Source organism: Salmo trutta, chromosome 3 (assembly GCF_901001165.1).
Source record: "Salmo trutta chromosome 3, fSalTru1.1, whole genome shotgun sequence".
Lineage (NCBI taxonomy): Eukaryota > Metazoa > Chordata > Actinopteri > Salmoniformes > Salmonidae > Salmo > Salmo trutta.
This window is the reverse complement of record NC_042959.1, coordinates 66033666-66051499: the sequence shown is the minus strand read 5'-3', so window position 1 is coordinate 66051499 and position 17834 is coordinate 66033666. Positions and strand designations below refer to the sequence as shown.

Here is a 17834-nt window from a genome sequence, read left to right as displayed (position 1 = left end):
CCTCCACTGGATTTCATCAAGATCTTCTCCCTATTTGAAACTGAACGACGATGATTTTCTTAGCACCCCGTTCTGCGACCTCCTTGTCTCCTTTTCGTCTTTCAGACTTCCCGGCCAGCACCAGGATACGACTCAATAATAGTGGTGGAAGTCATACAATTCCATTGGCTATTGCACCATGCAAGAGGTACCGTAGGCATAAAGAAACAGAACAAAGCAGAGTTCTGATTAGTAATACAGCTTTATTGAATGATGGCAGATTTAACAGTTGAATAGTTAATGACAACTTGACTACTTTAAGATTGTGATAGATGATTCCCCTATGCCAATAAAACACTCCTGTGGTCTGCCTATTACCTAATCCAAACCAAGCAAATGAACACACAAGTAAAAAGAAAATACCAATTCATTTCCCTGGTTTTAGAGCATCATCCTTGACTCTGGAGTTCTAACAGAACCCTTGATTATGACCATTATAAGCATTAAAACACTATTTCAATCATTCTGCCTGATTGTACAGCAGTCTTCATCCATCAGCGTTCCAGTGCATTATGACATCATGTAACAATGGAACTGGTGTCTACCAAAGACCCATCTCCACAAATGGAAAACATCAATCTCCTCCACTTTGAAAACATCCTCGCAGACAGCCAGTGTTCAGAGTGACATCAAGGATGTGCACTTGCCACAGTGGCTTCAAGACCACACGCAAGACATCCGGTTCCTCTCATTTTAATGTTGCTCTAAAAGAAAGCAACAACGAGTCAGACTTACTCCATTTCCCTCCAATATCCTGTGAGCTTATCTTCTATGTATTGATGGTTTTCAGTAAGTCCGTGTCATTTTGCTTTGGTGGTGTTTCAACGGGTTGGCATGCAAGGCTCGGTCTCACAGCAACCGCTCCAAGACCGCTCTGTTCTGTTTCCAGTCCAGCTTCTGATCCATCTGACAGTCGAGGGTCTAAAGAGGGAGAGGACCCAGCGAGTGTGTGTGCGTGTTGGGTGGCAGGGAGGGTTAGGGGGTTCAGGACTCCTCCATGTCGGCTGGGGGTGAGGTTGGGGAGGATGCCTCTGGCTCACCGTCTAGTCCCACCTTTGACGCTGGAAGAGTTTACAAAATAGGTGTAGGTGTTAAAAATACACTTTCACCCAATTACTAGTATTGGGACAAAGATCAGTCTGCAGTTGTACTCTCTTTGTGGCAGCATTTGAATATGACAAATAAAACACATTTGAAACAAACTATACATCAAATTCTGAAAACAAAGAAATGAGTTGTAACCAACTACTAAGGCCTTGAAGACCCAGATACATGTCTACAACCAGAGAGGATATGGAGGATATGAGCTCTGTGCTGTCCGTTAGTGGCAGACCTGTCTGACGGCTGGGGAGCCGATGGAGCACCCAGACACTCATTTGGGCCAGGCAGGCTCTGTGTGCTCAGGCATTCAAATAAGGCAACACGAGGGCAGGGAAACAGGCCGTTCGGTCTAATTGACCAAGTACAACATAAAATAAGGGTTTGTTCAATGGTAATATGGCAGAGTGAGCATGCTCCGTGAATATGAACGCATGCAGGAGAGTTACATGATACACCGACCTTAGCGGGGCCAGCATCCACTAACACACACACACACACACACACGACAGGCAAGGGGCTCTAAAATACAATCCATATTGAGAACTCAGTTATGATCAGTTGATCTACCATCCACATCATTAGAAAATTCTAGATTACGTCATGATTATTAAAAGAAGGTGGACTGAAAACCAGCATAAACAAAAAAGGATAATTTAGGACAGAACTATTAACTACTTTAAAAAAAAGGGGCCAATCTATACTGAACAAAAATATAAACACAACATGTAAAGAGTTGGAATGTCCACCAGAGCTGTTTCCAGAGAATTTAACCTCATTTTAGAAAATGTGTGTATGTCCAACCAGCCTCACAACCGCAGCCCACGTGTAACCACGCCAGCCCACGTGTAACCACGCCAGCCCACGTGTAACCACGCCAGCCCACGTGTAACCACGCCAGCCCACGTGTAACCACGCCAGCCCACGTGTAACCACGCCAGCCCACGTGTAACCACGCCAGCCCAGGACCTGCACATGTGAGGCTGGTTGGACGTACAGACACATTGGCCTGCGTACTCACCAGACATGTCACCCATTGAGCATGTTTGGGATGCTCTGAATCAACATGTACAACACCGTGTTCCAGTTCACACAGCCATTGAAGAGGAGTGGGACAACATTCCACAATCAACACCCTGATCAACTCTATGCGAATGAGATGTGTCACGTTGCATGAGGCAAATGGTGGTCACACCAGATACTGACTGGTTCTGATCCACACCACTACTTAAAAAAAAAAAAAGGTATCTGTGAACAACAGAAGTATATCTGTATCCCCAGTTGTGAAATCCATAGATTTGGGGATAATTAGTTTTTCAATTGCCTGATTTCCTTTTATGAACTGTAACTCTGTAAAATCTTTTAAATTGTTGCATGTTGTTTTTTATATTTTGCTCCGTGTAAGATTGGTACATCCATCCATCTCTGAACTTGTGTTGATATGTAGCCATTTGTAATGGGAATATTTCAGATGAATAAAGTTCATATTACCACAATACTTATTTATATGTTCTCCCTTCATGTAATACACATGATTTAGAGTGTTTTATTTGGGACACATTGTGTATGGGTTGCTGGTCACTAGACTTGATACTGAATGTTATGGATTGTGCTCATATCTGTTGATAGTGATTGATGCCAGACTGGAGGTACAAGGACACTGATTGTTATTGTATTCTGTGATTCTGTAGCACTAGCAGATGATGCGGTGACTTCCTACAAGACTCTCGGCGGGTGTTCACAGAACACTGGTGTTGTGAGATTAGAACATAGGGCCTGCTTAGAGAAGGCCAGTTGGAAATGTTCCATGCTGGAGGTTGTCTCCCTGTTGCAACTTGTATTAAATCGGATTGATTTCTGATTGATTTGATCAATGACTTCTGGTTCCCATGGAAATTCTCTATTACACCAACAACTCTTGAAGAATATAACTTGTAAATGCCTCATGAGCTTAGTTACTGAGGTTTAGAACCGCTGGTAAAGACAACGGAAGGAGTGAGAGAGTCTAATAAAGGAGAGATCAGGGGGACAGGACACACGTGCACAGTGCACCTAAACAACCAGTGAGATGACAGAATGGATGTTTTATATTTCAAGTCCTGTCTTTCTGTGGAAATTTGGGGAAGAATACCTGTCACTGTGCTCCTTAGAACTTTACTAGAAGGTGTATGACAAAAGAGTTCCAGATCTTCCATGTGTGGAGCAGTACCTGACTTCCGGACTGTTCTGGGCGTGTTGTTGGCCCCACCCCCTTCCCCGGTCTTCTTGCTCAACAGACTGTTGAAGAAGTTAGCCAGCACGCCCTCGCTGGTCTGCCCGCCTAATGGCACAGCGATAACAAAGAGACAAAACATCACAGTTACTCAGCGAACTTGCACAGGCAAGGTTGGCAGGTATTGTTTAAAAAACTAACAGTTAGGCTAATGGTATATTCCCTATGTACAAAATATACAGCGCATTCAGAAAGTATTCAGACCCCTTTTCCACATTTTGTTTCGTTACAGCCTTATTTTAAATGGGCTTGAATAAAACAAATCCTCATCAAGCTACACACAACATCCCATAATAACAAAGTGAAAACTGGTTTTTAGAATTTTTCACAAATGTAATCAACATTAAAAACAGAAATACCTTATTTACATAGGTATTCAGACCCTTTGCTATGAGACTCGAAATTGAGCTCGGGTGCATCTTGTTTTCATTGATCATCCTTGAGATGTTTCTACAACTTGATTGGAGTCCACCTGTGGTAAATTAAATTGATGATTGGACATGATTTGGAAAGGCAGACACCCGTCTATATAAAGCTCCCACAGTTGACATTGCATGTCAGAGAAAAAAAAAATCAAGCCATGAGGTCGAAGGAATTGTCCGTAGAGCTCCGAGACAGGATTGTGTTGAGGCACAGATCTGGGGAAGTTTACCAAAACATTTCTGCAGCATTGAAGGTCCCCAAGAACACAGTGGCATCTATCATTCTTAAACGGAAGAAGTTTGGAACCACCAAGACTCTTCCTAGAGCTGACCGCCAGGCCAAACTGAACAATCGGGTGAGAAGGGCCTTGTTCAGGGAGGTGACCAAGAACCCGATGGTGACTGACAGAGCTCTAGAGTTCCTCTGTGGAGATGGGAGAACCTTTCAGAAGAACAACCATCTCTGCAGCACTCCACCAATCAGGCCTTTATGGTAGAGTGGCCAGACGGAAGCCACTCAGTAAAAGGCACATGACAGCCCACTTGGAGTTTACCAAAAGGCACCTAAAGGACTCTCAGACCATGAGGAACAAGATTCTCTGGTCTGATGAAACTAAGATTGAATTCTTTGGCCTGAATGCCAAGCATCACATCTGGAAGAATCCTGGTACCATACCTACAGTGAAGCATGGCGGTGGCAGTATCATGCTGTGGGGTTGTTTTTCAGCAGCAGGGACGGAGAGACTAGTCAGGATCGAGGGAAAGATGAACGGAGCAAAGTACAGAGAGATCCTTGATGAAAACCTGCTCCAGAGCGCTCAGGACCTCAGACTGGGGCGAAGGTTCACCTTCCAACAGGACAACAACCCTAAGCACACAGCCAAGACAAATGCAGGAGTGGTTTGGGTACAAGTCTCTGGTTCCACTCAAGGACACTCTACATGTCCTTGAGTGGCCCAGCCAGAGCCCGGACATGAACCCTATCGAACATCTCTGAAGATACCTAAAAATAGCTGTGCAGCAACGCTCCCCATCCAACCTGACAGAACTTGAGAGGATCTGCAGAGAAGAATGGGAGAAACTCCCCAAATACAGGTGTGCCAAGCTTGAAGCGTCATACTCAAGAAGACTCGAGGCTGTAATCGCTGCCAAAGGTGCTTCAACAAAGTACTGAGAAAAGGATCTGAATACTTATGTAAATGTGATAATTCCGTTTTATTTATATATGTCATGACGTTGGCCTGTGGGTAAGGTTTATGACCCCCCATAAATACCTTTCCCCCTTCCCCTCTCTCTCTGACCCTACTGAAGGACTTGAATAGCCTGTGTTAAATATAGAGAGTCTGGGAACATCAAACAAATGGGGAAAAGGAACCATCTTTTGATAATAAAACCAGTTGGAAATATGCTTGATAACGTAATGAGTAGGTATGTCAGTTCATTGTTATCTGAGACATTATGATTGATGACAGGACGACATAAACTGCACCTCAGAAAGTATACACCCTCTAGTTATCACAGTCACATGGAATTGTTATGCAATTGAAATGTTTGGTATTGAAATTGTTTGTTAGGAGATTAAATGTAATTTTAGCTTCCAAATGAGAGAATTGGGTTTTCATAAGGAAAGGGCCCTGCCCGATCAGTGGCCAACAGTGTGAAGAGACATGGGGTTATAAACGATGAAACACCTCCTTCCCTCCTCTCCACTATATAAGTCTTTGACGAAAATACATTCAGGGGTTCCAGTACGTGAGGACTGCAGCCTCTACGTTAGAAGGACAGACACATATCAAGAACAGAACTAAGCCAACCTCGGCGTGAGCTATGGTATGAACTGGTATGAACTTTGAGCTTATTCACTACAGAAGTGATACTTCCTAGCCGTTGAGTTAGCCCTGCTAACGTGGGCTGGGAAAGGACGGACGACGGATCCAGTCTAACAACCAGACGAAGATACCACCACCATTGACATTCTTCCACACTACAGGAAGATCTGTTGGCCAACCCGGCCAGCATCTACGACCAATCTACCGAAGCGCAGCTCAGAGTAAATATTTATTGCATTTTCCTTTTCCAAATGGGCGGTAATTTAGAATGCATAAGATAATGTATTTACGATAGCATAGCTGCTGTTTCTGTGTTCCTAAATCTTCCCGCTCTTTCATTCAAGCCCAACCCCCTTTTCCTTTGTGTAACCAGCCATGATACAGGCTCCGTTCACCAGGACGTTTTCTGTACGACATCATTGTATTCTGTGTATTTGTAATTCTGTGTGATTAGTTAGGTATTTAGTAAATAAATAATTAAACCCAATTTTGTATTGCTGATTCAACTTGTTAGCCAGGGTTTGTGAAGATAACCAAGAATTTACAACTTTCATGATGAGACTGAAAATAAGATAAGGGTTAATATTGACTGCTATCGATGTAAAATATTACTAAGTATTTTAAGAGTTTATTCAGAAGATAACAGCTCTATAAACGTTCTTCTGTGGTGCCCCGACTTTCTAGTTAATTACATTTACATGATTAGCTTAATCAGGTAATATTAATTACAGAGAAATAATTTTATAAGTTAGCATGTCATATCACTTAATCCGGCATAGCCAAAGACACGACATATACATTGGCAAAAACTTCTACAAACATGTTTTTGCTGTCATTATGGGGTATTGTGTGTAGATTAATTATGATTACATGTTTTTTAATCCATTTTAGAATTAGGCTGCAATGTAACAAAATGTGTAAAAAGTCAAGGGTCTGAAGACTTTCCAAATGCACAGTAGGTGCAAACTTTATACTGGTGCCAAAGCTAATCTTTGTCATTTTAGTAGAATGAGTTATCGGGGATCTATGGTCTCAGTACCTGGTTGCATGGGCATCACATTGGCCACGTTTGCTGTTGCCGAGCGGTTTGACACCCGAGGAGAGCCAGTGGGTGCTCTGTTTGTGGTGTCCTGAGATGAAAAGGAGGAGGAATGAAGGAGGGATGATACAGGAACAGTAGAGAGAAGAAGAGAGAGGATGAGAAAGGAGGGGAGAGAAAGAGAAGAGACAGGAACAGAAGAAGGAGTAGAGGATCATTAATTGCATATATCAGAAGATTTACATGAACTCTTTAGGTCCTTTACAGTAGCATGTGTCCCCAGACACTTACCACTGGTCTGCCTGCTGCCGCTGGGGGCTGCTTAGACAACAGGGTCTGTTAATAGACAACACAGAGCATGTCAGTGAGAGTCCAGATAGAGTCTGAAGCCCTTAATACGACTAACCTAATTCATATGGCAACTGGCAGAAATAAACTTATCACAGCTGATGTCAGATTAGCATTATGCAATATTATCAAAGTAAGTTTTGGGTCATACCAGCTGTACATTCTCACTTACCTGAAGCTTTAGGAGAAACACTTGGTCATCCTCCACACCTAGTTCCTTTTCATGTACAAACTGCACAAAAAACTAAACATTATAAACAAACACATACCTATATACCTTTCTCCACAAAATGACATGCAAGTCTTCCTAATGTGTTAGTTTAGTGTCCATCCGATTAAGTACATATTTGCCTGGCCTTGGCACTGTAATCTGAGTGCAGGCAGGCTCATCCTGGTAATCTGATGTTCTTTGAGATTATGGTACTCATCCCGGGGCCCATTAAAGACCAGAGGAGAGGACTGGAGAGAGAGCAAACACCCAGAATCCCCCAGTCCACCCAGGCACAGCACCAACCCTGCATGCCAGTAGTAACCTTTGACCCTGATCAGGGCTAAGGATTTTGGATTCAGTCACAATTTCAATCAACTCCAAGATACTACCCCTAGAGTGTAGGTCAGTTAAAAGGTCTGTTCAATTACACTTGTTTCTAATACTTCATATCTGTGCCAAAAACAAGAAGATCTGGGAGTGATATTACCTTTCTAACAGGAGGCTGGACGATAACCTCCTCAAACTTGTCTTCCCTTTTCAACGACTGAAAGTTTTCATATAAAATGGAAACCTTTTTTTCATTATCCCATCCTGATGGGCTGGAAGACAATGAACCACAAAAGCACATTGTCAACAGCACATGAGAAAAGGGCTAAATGTTTCATTAGTGAGAACACTGAGTCACACTTACATGAATACTGAGTCTTTGTCCACCACCTGGGCCGGCAGGTCAAAGGGAAACCCGTATAATCTATGGACCAGGTATTTATACAATAGGTCTATGTTTTTGTTTTCCTTCATTGACGTGTATAGCAGCGCTGCGCCATCTGAGAGGCCACTACTTGTCAAGGATAGTATTATTGCTAGAATGGCCAACGATATCTTAAAAACCCCTTTACTAGCTAGCTAAGAAAAACCATGCTCACTTCACACAAGAAAGAAAAACCTGAAACTGGTGCCTGCACATTGTTGGTACATCTAAGAAAATATGAAAATATATTAGTTTGAAAGAATAACGCCAGTGGAATGCCAACTCTTAGATCAGTCGGTGAGGCAGAAGGATACACTGCAAGCAGAAGTGTCGGATGTGAGACTGGATGAAGTCAAAGTGTTCTTCCCGGTAGTCATGCTCTTTCTCTAGACTGAGAAACGTGTCACACTGCAAAGGAGGGAAGTGAAGAGAGGGAAAGAGAATACTGAGAGAGAGAAGGTAAGTCACACAAGACAAGAATGAAAAAGAAATTGAAAGCGGAGGAAATGAGAAAGTGTAAAACAAAATGACAGATTTTCCATCCTTTATACACATGTATGAATAAAGTAACCATACCAACGCCACAAAGTATCCTTTGATATGTTGAGTTAACAAGGCAACTTCATTTATTTCCCTAATGCCAGAGGTTTGCCCACCTTACCTTTGTACACACCACCATAACAGGCACGCCCAGGTTGTGTGTGAGTGTGTTCTCTCCCAAGGGGAGCACCACACACTCCTCCTCAGCCTCCCCAGCCACGGGGTTCCTCCTCTTGGGAGAGGCGCTGTGGTCGCCCCCTGGCTCTGTGTACTCCTGGAACTGTCGGACCACTAGCGGTAGGGGAGAGGGTGGAAGAGATTCCGTTTTAGAGTGCTATTTTGCCCTTTATAATTCAAACTCAGAACAATTCATCATCTCGATTAACTTTATAGTTTACATCTCATGGCTAATCAAAGTTAAAGAAATACTGTTGAAGTAGTTATTTCAGTCTTTAATGTTATAAAGTAAGAACGTCTCTCTCTCAGATTCATAGGCATACATCTCTGTTCCATGTCCCTCAGTGTCTCTGGGTTGACTCTGAGCTTGTCGATGTGTTCTCGTAGCACACTGGCCCACTTCTGCAGAGAGTCCAGCACCGTCCACGGCCTGGACATGTCCACTACCAGCAGGGCCATAGTGTCGGCCAGGTTCTCCCCACACACAGCAAACTGCTGGAGGCCTTTGTGGTACAGGTCACCGTCCAGAATCCATGCATTACACATAGCATGATCTGCACAGACACACACACACAGTTTGGGGTCAAATCACACCAAAAAGGAGAAATTGTACCAGGCTATCCTATTGATCGCTACTGACCCATCATACACTGAAGCCAGAGTTATATTATAAACTAAAACAAATCATCAAACGTGATCATCTTTGTATTCTCATTATGTCCAAAAAGACACTTACCATCGATGTCATCATCGTGAACGTTAAAGTACAGGTACTCCAGTCCTCTGCCTTTCATGTATTCTTCAACTCCCTGCAGTTTGGCTATGAGAGTGGTCTTACCTGCCCCCGTCTCACCTGTAGCATACATGAAACACATACGTGCAGGTAAACTGCATGCTAAGCAAAATCATTCAAATCTGTTATAGCCTACTGTAGCCTACATTAGGCCTGTAGGTCAGTTGCCTGCTGTGGCCACTGCTCTAGGCCTATATGCAGGGCCAATACAATACCTTCAGAAAATATTCATACCCCTTCACCTTTTTCCACATTTTGTTGTCACAAAGTGGGATTAAAATGGATGTAATTGACATTTTTTTGTAAACAATCTACACAAAATATTCTGTAATGTCAAAGTGGAAAATTCTAACATTTGTCAAATAAAATATATATAAATAAATGAAACTCTTGATTAGATGACTCAGCGGGTTGAATATATGTTAGAATCACCTTTGGCAGCGATTACAGCAGTGAGCGAATCTTTCACACCTGGATTGCATAGATTTTTTCTGTCAAGTTGATTGTTGATCATTTCTAGACAGCCATTTTCAAGTCTTGCCATAGATGTTTTTAAGTCAATACTGTAACTATGCCACTCAGGAACATTCAATGTCATCTTGGTAAGCAACTCCAGTGTATATTTGGCCTTGTGTTTTAGGTTATTGTCCTGCTGAAAGGTGACCATCTTCCAGTGTCTGCTGGAAAGGAGACTGAACCAGGTTTTCCTCCAGGATTTTGCCACTGCTTAGCTCTATTACATTTATCTTTATCATAAAGAAAACTCCCTAGTCCTTGCCAATGACAAGCATACCCATAACATGATGCAGCCACTGCTATGCTTGAAAATATGAAGAGTGGTACTCAGTGTTGTGTTGGATTTGCCCCAAACAGTGCATTATTGCAAACATAATGCATGTTTTGGAATATTGTTATTATGTACAGGCTCCCTTTTTTCACTCTGTCAATTAGGTTAGTATAATGGAGTAACTTCAATGTTGTTGATGCCATTAAACTCTAACTGTTTTAAAGTCAACATTGGCCTCATGGTGAAATCCCTGACCGGTTTCCTTCTAATGATGTGCAGTTTGCAAACAATCTGTTATTTTTGAACAACTCTTTTTACTGACTCGAGAGTCATGATATGTTTTCTGAGTGACTCGTTCATTTAAAAAGGCATAAATTGGCTCCTAGTTGTTCGTTTGACCTTCTAGTGCTGGCCGCAATTAGTCAGTCCAACAGCAGGATTAACCTGTTTGGGATAGGGGGCAGTATTTTCACGGCAGGATAAAAAAACGTACCCGATTTAATCTGGTTACTACTCCTGCCCAGAAACTAGAATATGCATATACATTTGTCGATTTGGATAGAAAACTCTAAAGTTTCTAAAACTGTTTGAATGGTGTCTGTGAGTATAACAGAACTCATATGGCAGGCCAAAACATGAGAAGATTCCATACAGGAAGTGCCCTGTCTGACAATTTGTTCTCCTTCTAGGGCATCACTATCAAAAAAACAGCATCTCTGCTGTAACGTGACATTTTCTAAGGCTTCCATTGGCTCTCAGAAGGCGCCAGAAAGCAGAATGACGTCTCTGCAGTCTCTGGGCGAAAAACAGCAGGAGTTTTTGTGAGTGGTCAGGCAGGGAACAATGACAGTGGAGTGCGCTTGCACGAGATGACTCCATGTTTTTCTTTCATTCTATGAATGAATATAACGTCGCCGGTTGGAATATTATCGTTATTTTACGAGAAAAATAGCATAAAAATGTATTTTAAACAGCGTTTGACATGCTTCGAAGTACGGTAATGGAATATTTCGAAATTTGTCACGAAATGCGCCCGCGCGTCACCCTTCGGATACTGACATGAACGCACGAACAAAACGGAGCTATTTGGATATAACTATGGATTATTTGGAACCAAAACAACATTTGTTGTTGAAGTAGAAGTCCTGGGAGTGCATTCTGACGAAGAACAACAAAGGTAATCCAATTTTTCTTATAGTAAATCTGAGTTTGGTGAGCACCAAACTTGGTGGGTGTCAAATTAGCTAGCCTGTGATGGCCGAGCTATCTACTAAGAATATTGCAAAATGTGCTTTCGCCGAAAAGCTATTTTAAAATCTGACACCGCGATTGCATAAAGGAGTTCTGTATCTATAATTCTTAAAATAATTGTTAGGTATTTTGTGAACATTAATCGTGAGTAATTTAGTAAATTCACCGGAAGTTTGCAGTGGGTATGCTAGTTCTGAACATTACATGCTAATGTAAAAATGTTTTTTATATAAATATGAACTTGATTGAACAAAACATGCATGTATTGTATAACAATGTCCTAGGAGTGTCATCTGATGAAGATCATCAAAGGTTAGTGCTGCATTTAGCTGTGGTTTTGGTTTTTGTGACATATATGCTTGCTTTGAAAATGGCTGTGTGATTTATTTTGGCAGGGTACTCTCCTGACATAATCTAATGTTTTGCTTTCGCTGTAAAGCCTTTTTGAAATCGGACAATGTGGTTAGATTAACGAGAGTCTTGTCTTCAAAATGGTGTAAAATAGTCATATGTTGAGAAATTGAAGTTATAGCATTTAAGGCATTTGTATTTCGCGCCACGCTCTACCATTGGATATTGGTGAGGCGTTCCGCTCTAACAGGTTTTAAGAGCCAATTCATGCTTGATCCAAAATGTGGTTGGAGGCGCTGTATGGATGGTTTGACACAATTGCGGAGCCTTCGGAGGCACACAGAGACCAAATTGAGCTCCATACCGCGTCGCTGTGCGCCTCCCAAATTTTTCCAACAATTGTTTACAGACAGATTATTTCACTGTATCACAATTCCAGTGGGTAAGAAGTTTACATACACTAAATTGACTGTGCCTTTAAACAGCTTGAAAAATTCCAGAAAAGTATGTCATGGCTTTAGAAGCTTCTGATAGGCTAATTGACAACATTTGAGTCAATTGGAGGTGTACCTGTGGATGTATTTCAAGGCCTACCTTCAAACTCATTGTCTCTTTGCTTGACATCATGGGAAAATCAAAAGAAATCAGCCAAGACCTCAGAAAACAAATTGTAGACCTCCACAAGTGTGGTTCATCCTTGGGAGCAATTTCCAAATGCCTGAAAGTACCACGTTCATCTGTGCAAACAATAGTATGCAAGTATAAACACCATGGGACCACGCAGCCGTCATACCGCTCAGGAAGGAGACACATTCTGTATCCTAGAGATGAACGTACTTTGGTGCGAAAAGTGCAAATCAATCCCAGAACAACAGCAAAGGATCTTGTGAAGATGCTGGAGAAAACAGGTACAAAAGTATCTATATTCATAGTAAAACGAGTCCTATATCAACATAACCTGAAAAGGCCACTCAGCAAAGAAGAAGCCACTGCTCCAAAACTGCCATAAAAAAGCGAGACTACGGTTTGCAACTGCACATGGGGACAAAGATTGTACTTTTTGGAGAAATGTCCTCTGGTCTGATGAAACAAAAATACAACTGTTTGGCCAAAATGACCATCATTATGTTTGGAGGAAAAAGGGGGAGGCTTGGAAGCCGAAGAACACCATCCCAACCATGAAGCACAGGGGTGGCAGCATCATGTTGTGGGGGTGCTTTGCTGCAGGAGAGACAGGTGCACTTCACCAAATAGATGACATCATGAGGAAGGAAAATTATGTGGACATATTGAAGCAACATTTCAAGACATCAGTCAGGAAGTTAAAGCTTGGTCGCAAATGGGTCTTCCAAATGGACAATGACCCCAAGCATACTTCCAAAGTTGTGGCAAATTGGCTTAAGGACAACAAAGTCAAGGTATTGGGGTGGCCATCACAAAGCCCTGACCTCAATCCCATAGAAAATCTGTGGGCAGAACTGAAAAAGCGTGTGCGAACAAGGAGGCCTACAAACCTGACTCAGTTATACCAGCTCTGTCAGGAGGAATGGGCCAAAATTCACCCAAGTTATTGTGGGAAGCTTGTGGAAGGCTACCCGAAACGTTTGACCCAAGTAAAAACAATTAAAAGGCAATGCTACCAAATACTAATTGAGTATGTAAACTTCTGACCCACTGGGAATGTTATGAAAGAAATAAAAGCTGAAATAAATAATTCTCTCTACTGTTATTCTGACATTTCACATTCTTAAAATAAAGTGGTGATCCTAACTGACCTAAACAGGGAATTTTTACTTGGATTAAAATGTCAGGAATTGTGAAAAACTGCGTTTAAATGTCTTTGGCTAAGGTGTATGTAAACTTCCGACTTCAACTGTAGCTCCGCATTGACATGATTGTTTGACGATAGGCGAGGGTGGGAGGTCCTGTATAAACACAAACTCACTTCCTTGACAACTTCCTTCACAACAGCTCTGTGCTGCTCGGCGAAGCTCAAGAAGTATGAACGCCCTGACTTCTGCAGAGGCCGTGTCATCGTAAATGCTGCATGGCCAATGCAGACGTCGGAATGACCAAGCAGCGCCTTTCATACACACTCCTCCGGCTCAGCAGCTCCAGAGACGTGCCCCGAGCCCCAACTGTCCGTGATATTTGCACAGGGAAATACATCATGAGCATAGAGAAGACAGACATGTCTAGAACTGATCATTGGTCGTATGGTGCATGAATGACTGCATTTAATTGATTTAATGTTAAAATGGACACAGCTTAGTAGAACCAAACCATACACAGCCTCTGCTCAGCAAACTCCAACTTGAGAACGAATCGTTTGGTCGGCTGCAGTTCGTGAACGACTGAACTCTCACGGCAGTCAAGCAATGCATTCCGCCAAGAGACGTTCACAATCTAGTCCGGTAGCAGCCACAGCTAGATGGACCTCGTTTCAAATGTATCCAGAAATAATGTCATTTGTATGCCTACCAATTAACAAAATGTACATTGTTTAAAAGCACACATTTACAAGTCTCAGTCACAAATGACAGCTCCAATAAGCCCCCTACTGTGAATGACAGTCTTCAGTTCATCGTTTGCCGCAGAGCTGTTGTTATGGATGTGAGTTTGTGTATACACAGGACTTATCGCCCTCACCTACCGTCGGCCAATCACGTCAATGCGGAGCCATCCACATTATTACAAAATCTGAGAGGAGCACGGCGATGCGGTACCGAGCTCACCCTCCAGAATTTCCGTATTTGAGTCACACCATCCATTGGGCTCCTCCGACCATATTTTGGATCAAGCATAAATTGGATCTTACTGACTCAAATGAACAAAATGAGTCAAAAGATTCATTCATTTGACTGAACAAATGAAAGATCTGAGTGAGTAAAAAGAGCCGAATTTACCATCACTGAGTTAGGAAGGACGCCTGTATCTTTGTAGTGACTGGGTGTATCATCCATCATCCAGTAATAAAGAACTTCACCATGTTTCAAGGGGATATTCAATGTCTGCTTTCGGAATAGGAAAACCTCCATGGTCTTTGTGTTTGAATCTGTGTTTGAAATTCGCTGCTCGACTGAGGGATAATTGTAGGTGTGGGTTGGAGATTCAAAAATCATGTTAAACACTTTGCACACAGAGTGACTACATGCAACTTATTATGTGACTTGTTAAGCAAATTTTTACACCAAAACTTATTGACTCAAGACATTTCAGCTTTTCATTTTTGATACATTTCAAAAAACATAATTCCACTGTTACATTATGGGGTATTGTGTTTAGGCCAGTGACCAACACATTTCAATTTAATCCATTTTAAATTCAGGCTGTAACAACAAAATGTGGAAAAAGTCAAGGGGTGTGAATACTTTCTGAAGGCCCTGTATACCACTACTCGACCAGATAAATATATGTAATCTCATTTGCTTGTTGAGGGATTTCTCTTACAGATTAAACTAGCAGGTGTTGAATATAAATCACTCTTTCAATGTGATCTGATTAGATCTGACCTTCTGCAGAAATTGCCATTTTCAGTCGTCTATGAAACACTGTCCATATTTTGTTGGACAATTATAGGCCGCGCTGTTATAAATGCATTCATTCAACAATAGACTGCCATAATTCGGTTAATAATCAATTGGTTCTCAAACCTCGCAACAATGGTCCAATAATGTCTGTTATTGACATTGTAATGGAATACAGAACGCGTGGTGAGGCACTCCTTGTCTAGCATCCAGCACACTCTGGAGGAGCGGAGAGAGAAGGTGGTCCATCCCGTGCCAATATTACACAATGAAAGCTGAAAATTAAATAGGCTTACCCATAATAAGAACATTTTTCCCAGACGGCAATTTTGACCGTGAACGCGTCGATACCTCACTCAAAATAGAGGACCTGCAAGAGAGACAATGACATCAGACAAATACCAAGCACCCGTGTCCCTGCCATTCAGATGCGCTACTCCCTAGAACCAGATCTTTCAAACCCTAAAACCATTCAAAGTGGCTCTGACAGGCGAGCCAAGTCTTTCTTAAGCCATATTATTGTACAGTTCAGGATCAATATTCACCATAAATTATGGCCATCCTCGTCGCTGGTTTGATTTTCTATAGAATTTAGTGTATTTGCAGTTGACGTAATTCTCACTGTCGAAGCCATCTTCTATCAACCTTGAATGGATTAAGTGCCCGGATGTTTGAATTGGCGTAATAAAGGGCGCGTTCCAGATCCCCTCATTTATAAGCGCTGCGGTCATGGCAAGTTCAAATTTGAAACAAGGAAGCCACGCAGAATCACTGATCTAAAAATAATCAACTTGCAGCAAACCTGTGCAGCACCATGCACAGAGTGAAAGAGACATTTTAAACACGGGTATGTGCAAAATGATAAATGATTAAATGATGCAGTCATACAATCTGTGTCTGCTCAGAATGGGAAAAGTTGCATTGATATATTTTTGGAAATATACATCTTACTTTCAAGTTGTCTTCCAACTTGTATGTCATCTTTTTTGCAGATGAGCATACTCACAACGTCTGGACTGTAGAAAGGATCAGGAACCACATGATAATAAGATACATCAATCTTATGGGAGCAAACTGTGACTGCAAAAAAAGATGACCTGGAACGCAAACCAATCCTCTGGCACGGAGTGTCTGCTGGTGCTAGACCTCTGTGTCCTAGCCTCCTTTCCTGTGACCTAGCCTAACCTCTTTTCCTATGTCCTAGCCTAGCCTCCTTTCCGGTGTCCTAGCCTAGCCTCCTTTCCTGTGTCTTAGCCTCCTTTCCTTGATTTGCACTGATCTGAAAGCAAAGGATGAGCGAAAACAATATGGAGGATGTTTACTTTCAAATGGCTTTCATTACATTGTAATTTTTTTTGCACAAGTGTCCATGAAGGAAGAGAAAGCATGAGAGGAAGTAATTTGACTTATAGCCTTATATAGCCTTTCACTAATATAGACATTTATAAACTGGGTAGTTTGGATTCTGGATGCTGATTGGCTGAAAGCCGTGGAATATCAGACAGTATGATTGCTTTCCACTGCTTAGACGTTGCATGCAACAACCAATGGTTGCATGCCACGTCATCGACTGTCGACTGTGTCCATCGACTTGTGTCATCGACTGACAGATTGCTATAACATATGTGGTTAGCTGAAAGGTAAAATACCTATCTAGGTGTTGTAAGATCTGGCAGCATCTAAGCAGTGGAACGTGACCTGATCTACGGGTATGATGCAACATTTCTTATTTACAGTAATATTTATGTTGGTAACTGGTTTATAATAACAATAAGGCACCTTGGAGGTTTGTGGTATATGGCCAATATGTCACTGCTAAGGGCTGTATCCAGGCACTCAGCGTTGTGTCGTACAAAAGAACAGCCCTTTGGCATGGTATATTGGCTGTATACCACACCTCCTTGGACCTTATTGGTTAAATATAGCCTACCCCTTGCGAATCTACCAACAAATGCCCAAACAAATGAAAACTGCAAAATAAGACTATTTTAATAAAAGACAAAGCCAAGTTAACAATAACATCAGTTGCTAATTGAAACAAGAATTAGAATCGAAACCTAAGGACGAACATTTCCATAAACCAATCTTGTTTGTCACATCTGAAAATACCTTACAAAATCATATATCTAACGTCTCAGACGCACAGGATGTGGACATAGATTTGATCACGTTGGCCACTTGGTGGTAAACTCTTGATCTGAATGTCGTGATTGTGATCCCTATAGAATGGCCTTGGGAGTTTCTGGCTGCAACCTCTCCTCTCCTCCAATGCAAAAGGCCTGGGAGACAGAGAAGACATTATGCTTGGAATGATTAAGTGGTAGTCTGGGTACCAGTCTTTTTAGCTGACATTCCACTACTTGACCTCCTTGGCATATGTCACGGAAAAGGCTACGAGG

The 17834-nt window shown here is 42.0% G+C and overlaps 1 protein-coding gene across 2 annotated transcripts; it reads right to left on the bottom strand.

The window, feature by feature from the left end:
- Positions 1–222: 222 nt before the first annotated feature.
- LOC115184372 (cytoplasmic dynein 1 light intermediate chain 1-like) lies at positions 223–17762 on the bottom strand. 2 transcript variants are annotated; one of them, XM_029745334.1, is made up of 13 exons: positions 17580–17762; positions 15732–15805; positions 9463–9579; positions 9050–9280; positions 8671–8840; positions 8324–8417; positions 7950–8085; positions 7746–7857; positions 7220–7279; positions 6991–7035; positions 6700–6790; positions 3347–3457; positions 223–1100 (listed from the first exon to the last, which is right to left on the bottom strand). In XM_029745334.1, exons 1-13 carry the CDS (start codon positions 17732–17734, stop codon positions 1024–1026), a joined length of 1473 nt encoding a protein of 490 aa, XP_029601194.1. In that variant the 5' UTR covers positions 17735–17762; the 3' UTR covers positions 223–1023. The 2 variants fall into 2 exon arrangements, with proteins under 2 accessions (XP_029601194.1, XP_029601197.1); XM_029745337.1 differs by lacking the exon at positions 17580–17762 and adding an exon at positions 15981–16187.
- Positions 17763–17834: the final 72 nt, after the last annotated feature.